The 19,305-nt window shown below is 48.2% G+C and overlaps 1 protein-coding gene across 1 annotated transcript in view; it reads left to right on the plus strand.

Annotated features, from left to right (window-relative positions):
* Positions 1-753: 753 nt before the first annotated feature.
* The window catches only part of CACNA1A (calcium voltage-gated channel subunit alpha1 A), a 268,920-nt gene continuing 250,368 nt past the window's right edge, over positions 754-19,305 (plus strand). Inside the window, exons 1-2 of the mRNA XM_032465487.1 lie at positions 754-890; positions 13,966-14,294. Coding sequence (XP_032321378.1) covers positions 14,020-14,294 — 275 coding nt within the window. The 5' untranslated portion in view covers positions 754-890; positions 13,966-14,019. The remainder of the gene's footprint in view (positions 891-13,965; positions 14,295-19,305) is intronic.

Consider the following 19,305-nt stretch of genomic DNA (forward strand, 5'->3'; position numbering starts at 1 on the left):
AAACTGGCAATCAATTGCCTTTTTTGCATTGAAAGATAATTTTTCTTCTCTCTGCCTTTCTGTTCAAATCATACAACCCTCTCCGCCTTAAGGGGAAAGGTCGGGAGTTAGGGGAAGCTGTTTTAAGAATGAACAGGAGAGACTCAGGGAGGAGGTTAGCAGCTGTCATCTAATGAGTGTTTTTGTAAGGGCATCAATAATTTAGGTTGCAATCTGGCGGAGGGGAGATGGTTAAGTGATAAGTGTGATTCCTTGCTGCCTCATGCCTGTTACACACACCCCCTCTGCAACCTCCTGAGTGAAGAGGTAGAGCCCTCTTTTACCACTTTTCCTCTGCTCCCGGAGAGAAGCCAGTCTGAAAGAAGGTAGAGTGGGGGAGAAACAGCATCCTTCCTGAGACTAGAGTCCTGCCAGGTGGTGGGAGGTCGCAGTGCAGTTAAGGGGGCGGAGAGAAGAGAGCAAGAAATCCCTTTATTCTTGCCTGAGGAGCAATGGGGTGGGGGCTGGATTTGTCTCCCCCGCTGGGTCCCCGTGCAGTACTTTGCTGGAGATAATCAGGCGCTGACGAGCCGCTAGTCCTCCGCTGTCTCCTCCCAGCATCAGGGAAACCTCCTCCTACTCCCCGGCTCTGGCAGCTGGCACAGCAGCCCCACTTGGTGCCTGCCTTTGCGGGGAGTCCTCACTCGGAGCAGGGCTGCTCTCGACACTCCCCCTTTTCTCTCCTCTCTCGGGGACCCCTCTTTCCTTTCCATTGGGCAGGCAATGGATGCCTGGGCTTCAGCTGGCTTGGACCCCTGGGTGCTGATAAGGTGGGACTCTCAGGACGGCTGGAGGACTCACTGCGCTGCCCACTAACCACACAGCCTGACCCCGGAGCTGATGCGATACAGGTGAGTGAGCCGGTTGGGCTTCCAGAGGTGTGTGCATCCTGGGGGCAGGGTCCTGCCAGGAGTCAGACCTTTATTTCCTTGCTGCAACATTACCTGCACATGCAAACGTAGAAACCCTATGACCTCCTCCTCCTCTTACTATGAATAGCTTTTCTTTGTGGGTAGGGAGTTTATTTCTCTTGGCAGTTTCGCTTGACGGGGGCAGACCCCTGACTTCCAGCTTATACTTGGTTCTTTATGAAAATCCATTTTCTTTCAACCGCCCTTAGCGCTCTTGTATTACTTGATGTCTCTGCCACCTGCCGTGGACATGTGACATTCCCCCAATGATGATAGTTTCCAACCTAAGTCAAATTATACTTTTTTATGCTCTCCCCACCCTGTCACACTCACGCCTACATTAGTCTCCGCTTTGAGACCCAGGAAGGCTGGACAAGAGACAGATCCCGCGAGCCTCCCCCTCCCCCATCGCCTACGGCTTTGTTGGGTGTGGGTGTCCCCGAAACAAAAGTTCGAGAGGCCGGTGTTGCCGGGGCCTTGTTTGCTGTGCTCAACGCAGCGTGAATGCGTTGGAAAAAGGGAGCTGGCAGATGGGGTTTTGGCTGTTGAGGATAATTACATCGTCTTAGGAAACCGCTTGTTCCGTTGAATATTTAACATTCGCTCCTCTCTCGCGCCAAATGAAAAGCGGAGACAGCGCTTGACACCCCTTTAGACCATCCCCTCTCTGTTAAACATTTTTGGACAGAGATGACTCTCCGAATGGCGCTTGTTTCTCAAGAAGTGAGAGAAACAGAACCCCTCTGCTCCTCTCGCTGCTGACGGCTTCAGAGAACACGTGCGGAGCCGGAGCGCGCGTGCGCGAGCGCGGGAACGGGGAGGCGCCCCGCGGGCGGGCTCCGCTGCCTTTTCCCGGGGCTTCTGGTCTGGGGGCTCCTGAGAGACTGAGCTGGGAGAAGGAACCAGAATAGAATGTAAACAGAGGACAGAATACCTTCCCGGAGGCGGTAGCGTCTCTTGTGGCTGAACGGACAAGAGGGGGAGCTCATACCTTCGCCCTCCTGAGCTCCAAGGTGCGCTGGGGCTGGGGGAGGGGTGGTCTCCACTGGGTATCCGGGCTGCGTCCTGAGTTTCCTGTTCAGAGTCAACAGCTTCAGGGCGGACTTACCATTTCCCATGAGGGCTCTTACTGGGACAGTCTTAGGTCCCTGATGGGGGGATGGGGAGAAGTGGGAGTCTGGGTGTCTGTGGCTGATGCTGGCCGCTCACCCCCTACTTGGCCTCTAGTCCCTCTAACGCCAAGCCCAGGTTATGGAAGGATTCCCAACTCCAGACTTCTTAGTAACTGTCTATCCCATTGATAATCTGTTTTCCCCAAAGACATAGGGATTTGCAGAGACACATAAAGATGCCACTGGGACATCTTCCCTCCAGATGAGACTGGTGTAATTCCATGCTGCCCGTTACTCTCCCCCGTTGTAAGCGGGAAGATGAGGACCAGGGTTCTGGAGGCAAAGGGTGGATTTGACATTGAACAAATTACTGGGTTAATGACCTGCAAAGTAATGCAAAGTGCAGCTCTTGGACATCACACGCTCTGGCAGAGGGTTTGACTTATTTATTTTATTATTCTTTCTGAAATGTTAGCTTACAGGACCAGAGGGCCCTTAAGGGTGGAGGGCAAGTGAGGGAAGATTCTATTCCAGGATCTTTCAACCCCGCTGACTTCACAGTGACAGACAGGCGAGGGCTCTTGGCAAGCTCTCCTAGCCCCTTCGGCAAGGCCAAGCCTGACGGATGGAGGCTGCAGGGACTGACTTACCCTAGTGGGAGGGGCCGCTATTCAGAAGCCGCAGACCTTCCTCTCAAAGTGCAGACTTTTAACTAGCAGCATCTCCTGGGAATGCAGAGTCTCAGGGCCCACCCAGCTCTGCTGAGTTAGAATCTACATTTGAACAGAATTCCCGCGGCCTTGTGCAGGTCAGAGTCTGAGAAGCCCTGGGGGCATCACTCAGCCCCCTGTGCCTCAGTGTTCCCAGCCCGTGACCAGGCTAACCAGGACACCTAACTGGTAGGGTTCCTGGGGGGCCTGGCCAGGTGATACTCAGTGCTGGGAATATAACAGTGCTCACTAATCTTGGCTTCTTTCAAATTTCTCTCCAGAGCAATTTCTTTTCTTTTCTTCCTTCCTTTCTTTCTTTATTGATGTATAGTGGGTTTACAGTGTTGTGTTAGTCTCTGCTGTACAGCATAATGATTCAGTTATACACAGATACACTTTCTTTTTTGTATTTTCTTTTCTTTTTTGATTGTAAAATACATACAACAAAAAGTTTATCATTTTCACCATTTTAAAGTGAACAATTCAGTGGCATTTAGTGTGTTCATAATGATATTCAGCCATCACCTGTGTCTAATACCAGACCTTTTTCATCACCCCAAAGGAACACTCTCTACCCATGAAGCAGTTACTCCCATTCCCCTTGTCCCCCGGTGCCTGGCAACCACCAATCTGCTTTCTGTCTTTGTGGACTCCCCTCTTCTCCATATTTCATAGAAATGCAATCATGCACTAGGTGGCCTTTGTGTCTGGCTTCTTTCACTTCTGGTGTCTTCTGTAATTCACGCTTTCCCCCCTTCCCTTGCTTCCACATGTCCCACCCACCCCTCCCCTAACGCATGCAGGTCAGCTGAATATGGGAAACATTCTGGACCCTACTCATTCACGGGTTAATTCTTAGTGGCCAAGAGCAAAATGTAGGGAGGCTCAGTCTTCAAACATTTTTTCGGAACAGGATGCCAGGGCTACTCATTTTTTTTCCCCTCTAAAAGTGTTTCCAATTTCGGTATTCAGCTTTTGCCCTCCAGCGAAAAACCATCACTGTATTTTCTTTCAGCCCTAAGGGGAGGCAGTTTCTAGGCAATTTCTTCAGAGATTCTTAAAGATCCCAAGAGGCACAATAATTGAGTCACAGGGGCCCACACAGTTGGTACTCAATAAATGTTTGTTGAACAAAGCACCTCAACACTAATAATTACCATGTTAATGAATTAATGTCTTCATGTATTAATACGTGGTTATCACCCACAGCCACTGGTCAGCCCGAAGGGGCAGAATGAGTGAGGGAGACTGTGAAACCCCTACTAATGCTAAATACCGAGAAGTCAAAAATACGTGTTGAAGGGGAAAAAAAATTCCAAAGATGCAGCTTGTGGGCAAAACTACCCACCCACTCCTGAGAATAGAAGAGAGCTAATGCGTAACAGTTTAGCTTAAGGGAGCAACATTAGAGGAACATTTCCCCCTGGGGGAAGTTTTTATTTTTCCTGGCAGTCTGTCCTTTTTCCTTTTAATCTTGGAGCATCAGTGGAGTCAAGCAAGTTTAAAGAGTGGGGAGAGAGAGAGAATACAGAATGAAAAATAGCACCCAGCATCTGAAACATTGGTCCAGTTGCCATATTGCTCGGGACAAGAGGAATAATTGATACACTTTTCAATAAGTGTTCATTGTGTTCTTCCTTCTGGCCAGGCACTGTACGAGGCTCTGAGGATTCAGCAGAGAATGGAATCAGCATGGTAGTCACAGTCATAATAATATCGAACACTATTTAGGGTATCTAGGGATGACCACGTGCAGGACACTGTTTCAAGCGTATTACATAGAGTGAAATTATTTCATCCTCACAAAATCTCTATGAAGTCTGTGTTCTTATCATCCTCATTTTACAGATGGGGAAACTGTAGCCCAGAGAGTTAAAGTGACTTGCCCAAGGTCACACAGCAGGAGGGGCAGATCCAGGTTCCAAGCAGGCTGGCTGCAAAGCTGGGGATATTTCTCCTCCAATTCTCGTCAGTCATTGGTTGAGGAATCTTCCAAGAGTATTAACTCCCTAGCTTCTCTGGCCTGTCCCTCACTCTTGCAGCCAGAACTAGCCTCATGCAGGGTGTGGCAGGTGCTGGAGGTAGGGGCCATGGGCATGTGTGAGCAGGTAAGAGTTTTGGTCACTGGTAGAATTCTCTTGGCAGCTTCATACCGGAAGCATCTTTTGAGCTGGAGTTTGGGTGGGCAAGTGGAAGGCATTCAGGATGGAGGCAAAGAGGCGTGAAAGTTGGGGGTGCGTTCAAGATTGGCAATGGGGAGTCCTTTGGGGATTGGGCAATGGATGACCTGATATTCTATGATGAATTGGAGGGAGGAGAGACTCAGGGAGGAACGAATGTGGAGGAAAGGATTATGGTTCACCTGCATGGGACGAATGAATGATGGCAAGTGGGAGAGGAAGTATGAAGTAGGATCAGCAGAGTAGATGAAGTAGAATGTGGGGTGAAGGAGGAAGAGAGGGAGCCCCAAAATGGTGGAGGTGATGAATTCCACTGCATTTTGGGTTTCTTGCAAATTTGACCAAGGGCGCCCTAGAACGCCTGAGTCAGATCATGTCCCTCCTCTGTCTAGAATCTTCCATGGCTTCCACCTTACACAGAGCAAAAGCCAAAGTCCTCCCTGAGGTCCATAAGAGCCTGTACCATCTGTCCCTGTCATCTTCCTCTATCACCTCCTCTCCTTCATCCCCTCACTCACTCCACTCCAGCCACACAGGCCTCCTCCCTGTTCCTCAAACACACCAGACACATTCCAGCCATAGGGCCTTTGCACGGGCTGTTCGCTCTGCCTGGACCACTCTTACCCCCAGACACCCTCATGGCTCCTTCAGGTCTTTACTCAAATGTTTCTTTCCCACTAGGGCCTTTTCTGGCCACTTCTCGAAATGACATCATACTTCCCTCTCCTTTCCTATTTTCTTTTCTCCAGCTGACATTCTGTATATTTTACTTGTTTGTGTTGTTTCTGGTCCGTCTCCCTCAATAGAATGTCAGTTCCATGAGGGCAGGGACTGTTGTCTATTTTGTTCACTGCTGGGTCCCCAGTGTCTACAGTAGTGCCAGGCACACAGTAGGTGCTCAGTAAATATTGCTGGATGAACAAATTTATGAGTGATGGGGAGGATAATGGAGCCATGAAGCTAAAGTTGGGAGAAAGGATTCAGTTTGAGATTCCGTGGCTCCTGTGGATCCTGCCAAACAGCTGGCACACCGTGGGGTCTCCCTGCCTCTCTCCTTCCTAAATCCCAGTCAATGTCCTGGAGTTGTCATGGAAACTATCCAGTGACCCCAGGTGATCTGTTCACCCTGGTGGGAGGGAGCGTATGTCTCGCTGTGCTGTGATCGGCAGTTGAGTGAGCGGGTGACAAACAAGACCAGCTGTGACATGGTTTCTTCTCAACAGGGGATGGATCTTTGTAGCATACTCGGGGCTACGTTGGTGCGTGCTGGTCTGACTCTGGGCTTCAGCCTTTGCCATCTGGCCTGGCATTTTCTTTAGCTCTGTTCTCATGTATGTGGGGCAATTCTGGAGTTTTGCCCTCAAGCAATGAGAGCTCTTCTTGGCCCTGGCTTTATTTTTCATTTCACCTTGCTCTTGGCTTCTCTTTGCAAAGATGGGATGTGGGGTGGGTTCACGCTGCCTGAGATGCGGTGACTTCCAGTTGTGCTCTGAATCAGCACGAAAACTCTGGTCTGTGTCTGTATCTACTTCTTGGAGCCCTCAATAAGTGGGTGTCTGATGCTGTGAGGCAGGAAGGCTGTAGTGCTGGGGCAACTGAATATTTAAGAAACTTCCAGAAGATGGGTGGATGCGGGGAGTGTCATAGCTCAGTGGTAAAGAGCATGCTTAGCACGCCTGAGGTCCAGGGTTCAATCCCCAGTACTTAAATAAATTGCACTTCTTTAAAAAAAAAAAGGAAGTGGGTGGATGTTTTTGGATCACCTGTTAAGAGTTTTTTAAATACTTTTTTGGGGGTAAAATAGACATAACATTTATCATTTTAACCATTTTTCAGTGGTATTATGTACATCTGTATTATTTGGCATCACCACCATCCGTCTCCAGAACTCTCTTCATCTTCCCAAGCTGCAGCTTTGTCCCCATTAAACACTAACTCCCATTTCCCCCTCCCCTAGCCCCTGACACCCACATTCTACTTTTTGTCTCTATAGTCTGACCTCATCTCAGTGGAATCATACGGTACTTGTCCTTTTGTGACTGGCTTCTTTCACTGAGCGTAATCTCCACCAGATACATCTGTGTTGTGACATAGGTCTGGATTTTCTTCCTTTTTAAGGCTGAATAGTATCCCATTGGATGTACATGGTATTCTTTGTTTATCCATTCATCCTTCGATGGACATTTGGGTTTGTTTCCCTGTTACCAATCAAGACTCCTTACCAGCTTTGCACAAGGGTTCCCTTTTCTCTGTATCCTTGCCAGCACGTCTCACTTCATGTCTTTTTGATGATAGTCATTCTAACAGGTGCAAAGCGATACCTCATTTTGGTTTTGATTTGCGTCTCCCTGATGATTAATGATGTTGAGCACATTTTCATGTGGCTGTTGGCTGTTTGGATGTCTTCTGTGGAAAAATGGCTGTTAGTTCCTCTGCCAGGTTTTTTTTTTAAACATTTTTTTTCTGCTGGTTTTTAAAAATTTTATTTTAAAAAAATTGAACTGTAGTTGATATACAGTTAGTTTCAGGTGTACAGCAAAGTGAATCAGTTTATACATACATATTTTTTCAGATTCTTTTCCATTATAGCTCATTATAAGAAGTGGAATATAGTTCCCTGTGCTATACAGTAGGTCCTTGTTGTTTATCTATTTTATATGCAGCAATGTGTATCTGTTAATCCCAAACTCCTATTTTATACTTCCTCCCTTTCCTCTTTGGTAATCATAATTTGTTTTCTACGTCTGTGAGTCCATTTCTGGTTTGCAAATAAAACTCGTATTTTTTTAGATTCCACATATAAGTGATATATGGTATTTGTCTTTTTCTGTCTGATTTACGTCCCTTAATATGATAATCTCTAGGTCCATCTATGTTGCTGCAAATCTCTGCTGATTTTTAAATCAATTATTATTTTTTTTGCTGCTGAGTTGTATGGGTTCTTTATGTATTTTGGATACCAACTCTTTATCTGACATAGAATTTGCAAATATTCTTTCCTATTCTGTAGATTGCCTTTTTGTTTTGCTGATGGTTTCTTTTGCTGGACAGAAGCTTTTTTGTTTGATATAGTCCTGCTTGTTGATTTTTGCTTTTGTATCTCCTTGTTACAAGTTATTACTTCTAGATAGAGCCCTAACACTTGCCAGCTACTTGGCTACCTGCTCCGGAGATTGTTCAGGGTCTGGAAATCACGTTTACTATCAGCCAAATAAAACAGCTGGAAAGTGATGAATGCATTTGAAGGTCGGTTCAAAATGACATTTGGATTACCTTCATCCTGGCTGTTAGAATCCATGGTCTGTTGAATTTCACACTCTTCAGCCTAGAACTCAGGAAGGGGTATCATTTCTTTCCATGGGTCTTAGCAACTCTTGTTTTGTCCTGGGCTAGATGAAGCTGCGTTATTGACTGAGAGCTTAGTACATAGAGCAAGATAGGAAGGAGTGAAACTGCCTAAGAGAAGCTCAAACAACAAGTGGAAGAAAGAAAATAAAGGCTGAGAGAGAGAGAACAAGAGCGAAGAAGTGAGAGGAAATAATTTCATGCAGAGATGCTGTCTTTAGCTCTCTTTTTAGTGAACGCTTTGGTGTTCGCAACAGGACTCCACACCTTTTTATGTTCCCTCTTGAATGCAAAGCTTTCAAAGCACAAGAAAAACATTCATTAAATGAAACCAGTGTTACTTCCATCCAGTAGTGTATTAGTTAGGGAAAGGCAATGGACTGACTGATGTCCCCCTAAATTCACGTGTTGAAGCCCTAACCGCCAATGGGATGGTATTTGGAGATGGGAGGTAATTAAACTTAGATGAGGTCATAAGGGTGGGCCCTTTTGATGGGATTAGTGCCCTTATAAGAAGAGATGCAGAACTTGGTCTCCCTCTCTTGCTCCTCCTTGTGAGGACACAGAGAGAAGGCAGACATCTACAAACCAGGGAGAGAGCCTTCATTTTGAGAGGAGACAAAATGTTTAAGCCACTCAGCCTATGGCATTTTGTTATGGCAGCTGGAGCTGACTAAGACAGGAATGCTGCTGTAACAAATAGGCTCCCAATGGGATGAAAGGTGAAGCACAACAGAAGTTTGTTTTGAACTCACCTGATAGCCCTGTCAGGGTGTCCCTGGTCAGCAGATGGCTCTCCTCCACAAAGTGACTCAGGGACCCAGGCTCCCACCCTTTCACGGCTCCATTGCACTCAGGGCCCTTAGTGTCTTCCACATCCAGCCAGCAGAGAAGAGAGGGAGCTCATCAAGAGCAGACCTGCTCCTTAAATCTTTGACCTGAGGTGACACTCTTTACTTCTGCTCACATCCCAGGGGTGAGAATGAGTCACGTGGCCACACCAATTCAGGAGGAGCTAGGGGTTTAGTCCCTGGCCACTGTCTGTTCACCAGGGTGGTGCCTTGAATTTTAAAGGGTATGCAATCTTTTTTTTTAATTTAAGTTTTTTTTTTTGTGGGGGAGGTAATTAGGTATGTATTTATTTATTTTAATTTAAAGACATCCTCCCACACCAGTGAATAAGTTGAAGCCTTGTTAGGGTTACATTCCAGCCCCTGCCTGGTCTTACTGTTATTTCCTGGATGAAGGGCCTCATAGGTGTTTTTGAATTTGCATCCTCTTTGATGTGTCTAATGAGCCCGGGAAGTTTTAGAGAATTTTTCCTCTACCTTTTTGCTTAGGTACTGTATCCTTTACCAAATTTTATGAGAGATAAAGTTGCTTTAGCAGTTATTAGCACTTGTTTCAGCTGTGAGTAGTGAAGCCTGGTGCCCAGCACAGCTGTGTAAATGTCCCTTTCCACATAGGGGTGCACAGAAGGCCCCCAGACTTCTCTGCTGTCCCGCCTTCCCTGCTTCTCCCCCGTTGCCAAGGCTGGGCCAGCCTGGATTAATTAGGAGCATCTCCGGGTGCCATCTGGTTGCTATGGCAACTCAGGCTGGTCCAACCTTGGCAATGGAGGGTCAGTCCCCATCTCCAGTGTGGTTTCAGTTTGGATTCTGGGAAGTAGATGCAAGCAATCCCTGGTATCTAGGAAAATTCTATTCAGGATGACATTAACAATAAGGTTTTCTGTGGCTTCAGGCTCAATGCCGCTTCTTTTCTTCTATTTTCTCCCCCCACCCACCCGGTCTTCACTTTGCACCATCTGTTCATGGAACCTGGCTGCTTCTAGGGGAAGCAAACTCCACATGTTTTGCCATTTCCATCGTGCTGTGGGCAAACAGAGAGAGGGAACAGCACACCTGGTCATGGGGCTCCCGCAGGTGCTGGGGACGGGCAGCCGGCTGGAAGTGCCCATTGGCTGGGGATGTGTTTGTTTCTTGTGTGTACACACAGGACAGCTGGGACTCCGTGGCTGGAAGCGCTTGGGAGAGCTCTCCAGAGCACACTTGACGGTGTTGCTGGAGCAGCTGCCCCACCTCACCCCTCTCCCAGCTGCCAGGCTCCACCCACCTGCCAGGATATCGACATGAAAGCCAGTGTTGACCAAGCACTTTCCATGGCCTGGAGCTATGCTCAGGGTGCTGCTTTCCCTTGGGTTAGCCCACTAACCCCTCACAAAGGCTCTCTGGAGTACTTATCATTATCCCCATCTGGTGCAGGAGAGAATAGAGACTCAGAGGATGAAGTAGTTTTCTGGGGACCACACAGCCAGTTGATTGTGTGCTGGGGTTAGATCTGGCTCTGAAATTAATCTTCTTCCCCTCACACTTCATCCCTTCCCTACTTTGGAGAAGTCCTGGATCCCAGGCAATGGTCTGCTGGGTGCTTGATAATGTTTTCCTGGGTAGACCCATTCCTAAGGCCATTCATTCATTCATTCAGGCAAGAAATATTTAAAGTGTCAGGGGACCCAATGACAAACAAGACAGATCAAGATACTTGTATGGATGACACGGACATCCTATGGGGAAGACAAAAAGCCCCATGAGGAAGACATCACTGGAGGATATGATGGGGAGTGCCTGCGTGTGACCACAGCCCTGAATGATGAAAGGGAGCTGTCCCAGCAGAGACGAGGGGAACAGCATTCTAGGAAGAGGGAACAGCAGTTGCAAAGGTGGAATGAGCTTGGCAGTGCCCAGGGATGGCGAGGCCAGTGAGTCTGGAGCTTAGATGGTGAAGGAGAGAAGGGGTCAGAAAGATGGGGAAGCCTGTAGGGTATGGCTTTTATTTCTATCAACAAAAGAGCCGGCTGACTCTTTTCAGAAAGACCCTGCTGAATGCAGAGCAGAACTCAGGTCGGGAGAGGGGAGTGAGGAGGCCAACCCATCTGGGAGGGGCAACTGCCTAAGTCTGGGCCAGTGAAGAGGGAGGCTGCACCGTAGGAAGTGGTCAGATTCAGGATATATTTTGGAGGCAAATGGATGGGACCTGCTGATGGGCTGGACTTGGGGAGTAGAGGCAAAGTTGGAACCATGAGTGATGACCCAATATGTGGTTTGGGCATCAAGCTAAACTGGGGGCCTGTAATGAGATGGAGGAGGCTGGGGCCAAGTGCTGTAGAAAAGGGGCAGGGAAGAGAGCATCCTATCTCGGGCCTGTGCAATGAGCTGGTGGATGTCTTAAAAGATGTCACCTGGATGTGTGCCTTGGGTTTTGTTTTTCCTGGTCGTCCTCCCAACTTCTCAGGTACAAATATCCCTTCTGTAGGTGCCTGAAACTTTTTCCATCAAGCCTGATCCCTGGGGTTTTAGCTGCATCATGGATACTACACAGCACACTCAGCCTGTAAATTGGATTCTTTCCTTAACACAGACAGACACTGTGAGAATATTTTGGGGGGTGGGAGGGGCAACTTCCGGAGGTAGAAATGGAACTTGGTTGCAAGACATTCGAGCCCACCTTTTGTCCTTAGTTTTATTCCTGCTAAATGGGAAGGAAAATACCTTCCACGCGTAAGTGCTTATGAAAGGAATAATGGAGTTTTTTTCAATGCGACGAGAATGTATTTGGGAAAACACAAAAGGCTTTGTAAATTCATGATCGTAGGCGATTAAGAGTAAGGTTTCACAGGAGTAAATTGAAGCTTAAAGGCATCATGAAGGATAGGTCTATTAAACTCCATTAGATACAAGACTTGAGAAAAGAACAACTTACCCAGAGGGAAATGGTGTTGTTTAAACTGATATTGAATTGCTCTGCTTAGGCGAGGCTGGGAGAGCTCTCATTTCTTTGATGGTTTAAAGCAGAGCAAGAGGAAATAGTCAGGAGGGAGATATGCCTCTGCTCCCTCCCCCATTTCTTTGCCCCGATCTCCTTACTCCTATGGGTGTTGAGGTGACTTTTGCAATATTTGTGCATGAGATTTAGGCTCCTAATTCTGTCTCATTCATGCTGGCCTTCCAGTGGGTTTGCTTTTCTTGGATGGACACTTGGAGGCTAATGGTGGGGGCTGACACGTGGGAAAAAAAATCAGTTTCAGGTTGAAAGTATGCTGTTAGGTGAGTTGTGGGTCTGAGAGCATCTCACTCCAAGAAGAACCAAGGAAATTATTCTTCCTGTGGTCCACAATGTCCTGTGTGATCTGCCCTGTCACCTCCCCACCATCATCTGCTACTCTCCTCCTCACTCACAGCCACCCAGGTCTCCTTGTTGTTGCTTGAGCCAATCACACACAGCCAGGCCCCAGGACCTTTGCACCTGCTGTTCTCTCTACCTGGAACACCATTCCCTCGGATACCCAACAGGGCTACTGCATCACCTCCTTTAGGCCTCTGCTCAGATGTCACCTCCTCAGTGAGGCTGTCTCTGACCCTGTATTTAATACAATAACCAGCCCACCCAACACATCTTATCACCTTTTGTGGTGAGCTGAACTGTGCCTCCCCCCCTCCCAAATTCATGTGTTGATGTTCTAACCCACAGTAGCTCAGAATGTGACTGTATGTGGAGGAAGGGCCTTTAAAGAGGTAATGAAGTTAAAATGTGGCCATCTAGGCAGGCTCTAATCCAACTGACTGAAGTCCTTACAAGAGGAGGAGATTAGGACTCAGACACAGTGGGAAGACCATGTAAAAAGACACATGGATAAGAGAGCCGTCTACAAGCCAGGGAGAGAGGCCTCAGGAGAAACCAAACCCTGCCGACAGGAATCTTGATCTCAGACTTGTAGTCTCCAGAACTGTGAAGGAAATAGATCTCTGGTGTTTAAGCCGACCTGACCGTGGTACTTTGTTCTGGCGGTTCCAGCAAATGAACACACCCTTCCTGCTTAGTTTCTCCCCACGGCACTTTTCCACTCCTAATCACCACAGAATGTACTTATTTGGTTCGCCGTCTGTTTCCCCACTACAACCTCCATTCCATGATGAGGGGGATATTTGTTTGTCTCATTCACGTTGTGTCCCCAGAACCCAGCACAGCAGCTGCTCACTCAGTGTTTGCTGAATGAATAAGTGAATGAAGTGGAGACAGAGATCTTTTTCTGGGCTCTAAGTCTAAGATATATTCGGGAGAACCCTGTCCTTTTTCTCTTAAGTAAACAAACACTAGCCCCTGAAGGTGGCAAAGAGCAGGCTCACTCGACAGGTGGCCCTGCCCTGGGTGGATTTTAAAGCTGACCCTTGAAACTCACCCTTTCAGTTTTCTAAGGGACTCTCTCGGAGCTCACAGGACCCAGGGGCCAGAGGCGCCGGAACAAGCAGGCTCCTGACCACCCACTTTGCAGAGGGGTACACTGAGGTGCGGAGAAATCCGGAGTCATACCCTCCGTGGCCACCACCTGGGAGGTGGGGCATCTGTCCTGCGACACAGCCCTGCGATCTTTCCCTTCACCGTGCTGTCTCTGTTGCCGGGCAGCTCCTAAGAACTGGCTTCCCAGCCCGGAGTTGCCAAGGAAATACTAAATCCCATTGGGCCGGTCCTGGGGTGTATTTTGACTTCCTGTGAAAGAGGCCGGCGCCTGTGCGGTCCTCCGAGCCTCCCCTCTCTTCCTCCCTGGGTTTGCTCTCTCCGCACCTCCCTTACTCTCGCTCTTTCTGGCTCTCTCCTCTTTTCCTCCTAGTTTCACCCCGGGCTGGAGGCAGAAGACCCTGGGATTTCTGAGTGAGGCCCATGGATGTCGAAGTCCTCCCGGGTCCCGGAGCCCATGTTCTCGCCCCGCAATTATTATGACGCCCTGCACGACCGCGGCTTGGGGCCCCCAGGTCCGGACGGCGCCCCCGCGGGCACGCGCAGCATCCTGCAGGACGCGCGGCCCCCCCGGATGAGCGGCAGCTGCGAGGGGCCCCCTCTGAAGCGGCGGGGCGGCGTGGTAGACCACCGGGATGTCATCTTGGCCCACCAGGCGCACAAAATCCACAACACCCCCCAGGCCAGGAGGAAAGAATGGGAGTGAGTATAAACCGGGCCGATGGGGTGGACGACCGGCCCCATTCCCGGGTAGGACAAGAGGTGGGGAGGGGTAAACCGGGTCTCTTGGGGTCAGGCAACTCTGGTTTCCTGAAGCCTCTGGGGCGGTGCGGGACGGGGAGGGGGGGAAGGAAAAGCAGCGGGTTCATACGGCTGTGCTGGTTGCTGAAACCTCAAATTCCTTCCCTGCCTGTTGATCAGTACCTGCTGCCTTGAGCCCCCTTCTGGGAACCTCGAGGGTATCCATGCTGCAGCAACAAAGGGGTTAATTGTGGGCGTGGCAGGGCGTGCTGGAAGGACCCTGCTCTGGGTTCTGTGAGTGTCCACTCAGAGGGGTCAGCAAATATTTCCAATCGGATGGGCATTCCCGACCCCTGCTGAGAAATGCCACTTTTGGGGGGAAAAAGCGGGAATCGCACTTCTACCTCAAGCCCTGAATGTAAACCTGTTGGTTTTGGGGCCAAGACGGTTTGTGCAGAATGGGGGAGGGTAAGGGGTGGAGGAGAAGGTGGTGGCTCTGACGACGCTGGTCCTGGGCCCCCAGTGACCCCGGAAGTGGGTCTTCTCCTAGGAGCTGCCGTAGGGTGGAGGGGTGGACTTTGAGACGACTCTGCTGTGGGATCTTGGAGAAGTGGCCTCCCTGGGCTCGTATGTCCACTCATGTCCGCGCTCATGAAATCGCTCTTCCTAAGCTGTTTGAGTATTGAAGGCAGTTTGTGGGGAAGTTCCATTCCGGGTATGGAGGGAGAGCAGATGCTTTTTTAAAAAATTTATTTTGGAGGGGAGGTAATTAGGTTTATTTATTTATTTATTTTTAATGGAGGTACTGGGGATTGAGCCTAGGACTCCATGCTTGCTAAGCATGCGCTCTGCCCCTGAGCTATACCTGGTGCTTTTTACTTTTTTTTTTTTTTTTTGCTGGACAGCGTCTTTGGCCAAGCCTCAGAGTTGGGCAGTGGATTCCTGGGCAGACCGCAGGAAAGTAGGGTGTGAATACGAATTCAGGGCTATTGGAGCTGAGACAGACGTGGACCCTAATCACTCCCTTCTCCCTCCTTCTTCACACGGCCAGTGTGACCTGTGGGAAGTTGGCACCACCAGGTACCACACACAGCTCTCCACGAGGCTATTCCGCCCCCACCCCCCCGCCCCCATTTTCCTCCTTCTGGAAGGGGGAGCTGGATTATAACTGCCAGTTGGATGAGGGGTGTGCCAGTGGCTAGTGATGGGTGTGTAAATACAGAGTGCAATGAAAACTGTATTTCGAAAATGGGCCAACGCTCATTTTGAATCGGAGGGCTTTAGGTTAGGTGAGAAAGGTGGTAGCCGTGTGGTGTCTCAGGTGGTTTCCTGAGGTTAGGCTGACATCTGGTGGCACATTCAGGCATCATCTAGAAAGGCAATGAGGTGGCAAAGTTTTATTTTTTTCCCCTCACACTGTCCTCCTTTTGACATTCTCTCCTCTTCATCCACACATCTAGTCACCCCCCCACCTACCCACCCTGTCCATCCATCCACCATCCATCTATCTACCCCTTTACTCACCCATCTCCTATCTTTCTTTTATTTATTTTGGGTTTTTTTGGGGGGGGTAATTAGTTCCTATCTTCCTTTTTAAAAATTTTTTTTGGGGGGAGGAGGTAACTAGGTTTATTTATTTATTTATTTATTTAATGGAGGGACTGGGGATTGAACCCAGGACCTTGTGCATGCTCAGCATGCACTCTACCACCAAGCTATACCCTCCCCCACAACTCACCTATCTTTCTAACCATCTGTCTATTCATCCATCTCCCCATCTATCCTCCCATCCATCCATTCATCTATCTATATTTCTATCCATCCATCCACCCACCCACCCATCTCTCCACCTGTCCACCTATCCATCTAGTCATCCATCCTTCTATCCACTAATCTGTATTTCTATCTATTCATAAGTCTCTTCACCCATCCTTCCACTCCTCAGTCCACCCATCCACCCTTCCATCTGTCTGTCCGTCCATCCATCCATCCATCATTTCATAAATAACTAGGGTGCACCTAATGTCTGTGGCTGCAATGCTAAACACCGCTCCTCTGTTATCCTCTCTTTAGGACTCGTCTTCTCTCTCCTCTCTTGTTCCTCTTTAGTCTTTGTTTATTTCCATTCTCCTCCTGTTTCCTTTTATTTTCTTTTTAGAAAGAAATTTGATTAGTTTTCTCTGAAACAGTGAAGCTTCATTAAGAGGTAAGAACAAGTTATTTCTGCAGACCTGCTGAAAGGAGATTTTTAGAGTAGGAAAAATCATCAGCAGATTAAAGAATCAAAAAACCCTGTTGCCCAAGGAAAATGGTAACTGAGTGATTTCTAATAATAATGACAGATACTGTTTATTGGGCACCTACTAGACACTTTATGATCTGGTTGCCTGGTCGTAGCTGCCGGGTTGTCGGTTCTGCATTCTCCCCAATTTACAGATAGCAAAAGAGAGGCTGGGCGAAGTGAAATAACATGCCCATGGTTTTGCAGCTAGAAAGTGGCAAAACTGAGATTCCAACCCTGACCTGTCAGACTCCAAAACTCAAATTCTTTAAAATTTTTTTTATTGAAATATTGTTGATTTACAATGTTATATTAGTTTCTGGTGTACAGCATAGTGATTCAGTTATACATGTATATGTTCTTTTTCACTATAGGTTATTACAAGCTACTGAATAGAGTTCCCTGTGCTGTACAGTAGGACCTTGTTGTTTGTCTTTCCTGTGTATAGTAGTATATATCTGCTAATCCCAAACTCCTAATTTATCCCTCCCCTCTTTCCTCTTTGGTAACCATAAATTTGTTTTCTATGTCCTAATGTCTGTTTTTGTTTTATGAATCAGTTCATTTGTGTCATTTTTAAGATTCCAGATATAAGTGATTACCATATGATATTTGTCTTTCTCTCTCTGACTTAAATTACTTAGTATGATAATCTCCAGATCCATCCATGTTACTGCAAATGGCATTATTTCATTCTTTTTTAATGGCTAGTAGTATTCTATTGTATACATACCACAATTTCTTTATCCAGTCATTTGTTGATGGACATTAGGTTGCTTCCATATCTTGGCTGTTGTAAATAGTGCTGCTTTGAACATTAGGGTGCATGTGTCTTTTCAAATTAGAGTTTTCTCCGGATATATGCTCAGGAGTGGGATTGCTGGATCATAGGGTAACTCCATTTTTCATTTTTAAAGGAATCTCCATATTGTTTTCCATAGTGGCTGCATCAAACTACATTCCCACCAGCAGTGTAGGAGGGTTCCCTTTTATTCACATCCTCTCCAGCATTTATTGTTTATGGATTTTTTTAACGATGGCCATTCTGACAGGTGTGAAGTGGTACCTCATTGTCGTTTTGATTTGCGTTTCTCTGATAATTAGCGATATTGAGCATCTTTTCATGTGCCTATTGTTGGCCATCTTCTGATAGAGATACAATGAGACCACCACAGTTTCTCCTTCTTCCTGTGACTGATGGAGTCCTGGTGTCAGGAGGGGACAGAGTCCCAGCTTTGCCATTTCTCACTGCTCCGTTCTGCTCTCCTGACTATGTCCTTGAACCCTTGCTTTCCAGGCAAGAATCTTCCACTACTCCAGCCAACATCCCAATCCGTCAGCCCATTTACACAGATCTAAGCAGACCGCAGAACATCACCCTGACATGGTTATTTATCTTGTTTCTTGTCTGTCTTGCCCACTAGAATGTCCCCGGCGGGGATGCTTGTCTGTGTCCTTAGTGCCTGAGACTGAGGCTGCACTCATAGATGCTCAGTAAATATCTGTCAAATAAGGCACCAGATGTGGATGAATGAGGGAGGATTGCTGCCATCCAGCTAAGTTGATTTGGGTCAACCATACATTAACTATTAAGAAAGTGCGATGCTTTGTTTTAGAGGAAACAGTAACAGACACAGGAGTTTGAGTATTTTGTCCCATGCTTCCACAGACGTCCTCACTGCGGTGCCCTGACCCACTTTGGAGGTTCTTGCATCCAGAGTTGAGTGAGGAGATGCTGCCTTCCTCCTCCCCTCCCTCCGTGTTTTCCCTTCCTTCACCTCTCTCTCCTTCCTTCCCTTCCCTCCCCGTCCTCCCTCCACCCACCTTATCTCCTTTCCTCATCCCTGCCCTACTTCTCCTTCCCTTTCCTCCACCCTCGTCTCTCCCTACCTTCCTCCTCCCATTCCTCTCCCTTCCTTCTCTGTGTTCCTCCCCCATCCCTCTTCCTCCCTCCTCCTCCCCTTCTCTGTCCCCTCCCTACTTCTCCCTTTCTCCCTCCATCCCCCTCTTTCCCTCCTTCTTCCCTTTCTCCCTCCCTTTCCCGTCTCCTCTCTCCATCTACCTTCCTCCTCCAGTTCTCCCTCCTCGCCTTCATCCTTTTGCCTCCTCCCTCCTGTCTTCTCTCCACCCACTCTACCTCCTTTTCTCCCACCTCCCTTCTTTCTTCCCCTCCCTCCCACTCCCCCTTCTTCCTTTCACCAATATTGAGGACACCACCTCTGGGCTCAGCCCCATGTGGAGCCTTGGGGACACATCAGTCAACAGTCAGCTCTTGCCAGAATGACACTCTCTGCTCAGCAGGAAAACTGAACGTGAAACCAATGACCACCCGCAGGAAGAGTGTGCCCAGGCAGGGCTGTGCAAGAGTCTGGGGGGAGCCAGGAAGGCCTCCCTGAGAAAGAAATTTCCAGGCGTGTTCTATCTCGCTTGACTACATTTTTGAACCCCCGAGGAGTCTTGTTAGTTACAAATTCTGAGTCAGCAGGTCTGGGCCGGGGCCTGGGACTCTGCATTCCTTTCTTACAGGCTCCCAAATGGAGCCAACGCTGTCTGTGGACCACTGTCTGAGCAGCCAGTTCTGAGCTGCCATCATCATCATCATCATCACCAGGGAGTAGTGGACCTCAGCAGCAGAATGGAGAGCAGGGAGAGGAAAGTTGAGCGAACTGCAGCAAGTACCATGAATAGTAC

Source organism: Camelus ferus, chromosome 22 (assembly GCF_009834535.1).
Source record: "Camelus ferus isolate YT-003-E chromosome 22, BCGSAC_Cfer_1.0, whole genome shotgun sequence".
NCBI classification, from domain to species: domain Eukaryota; kingdom Metazoa; phylum Chordata; class Mammalia; order Artiodactyla; family Camelidae; genus Camelus; species Camelus ferus.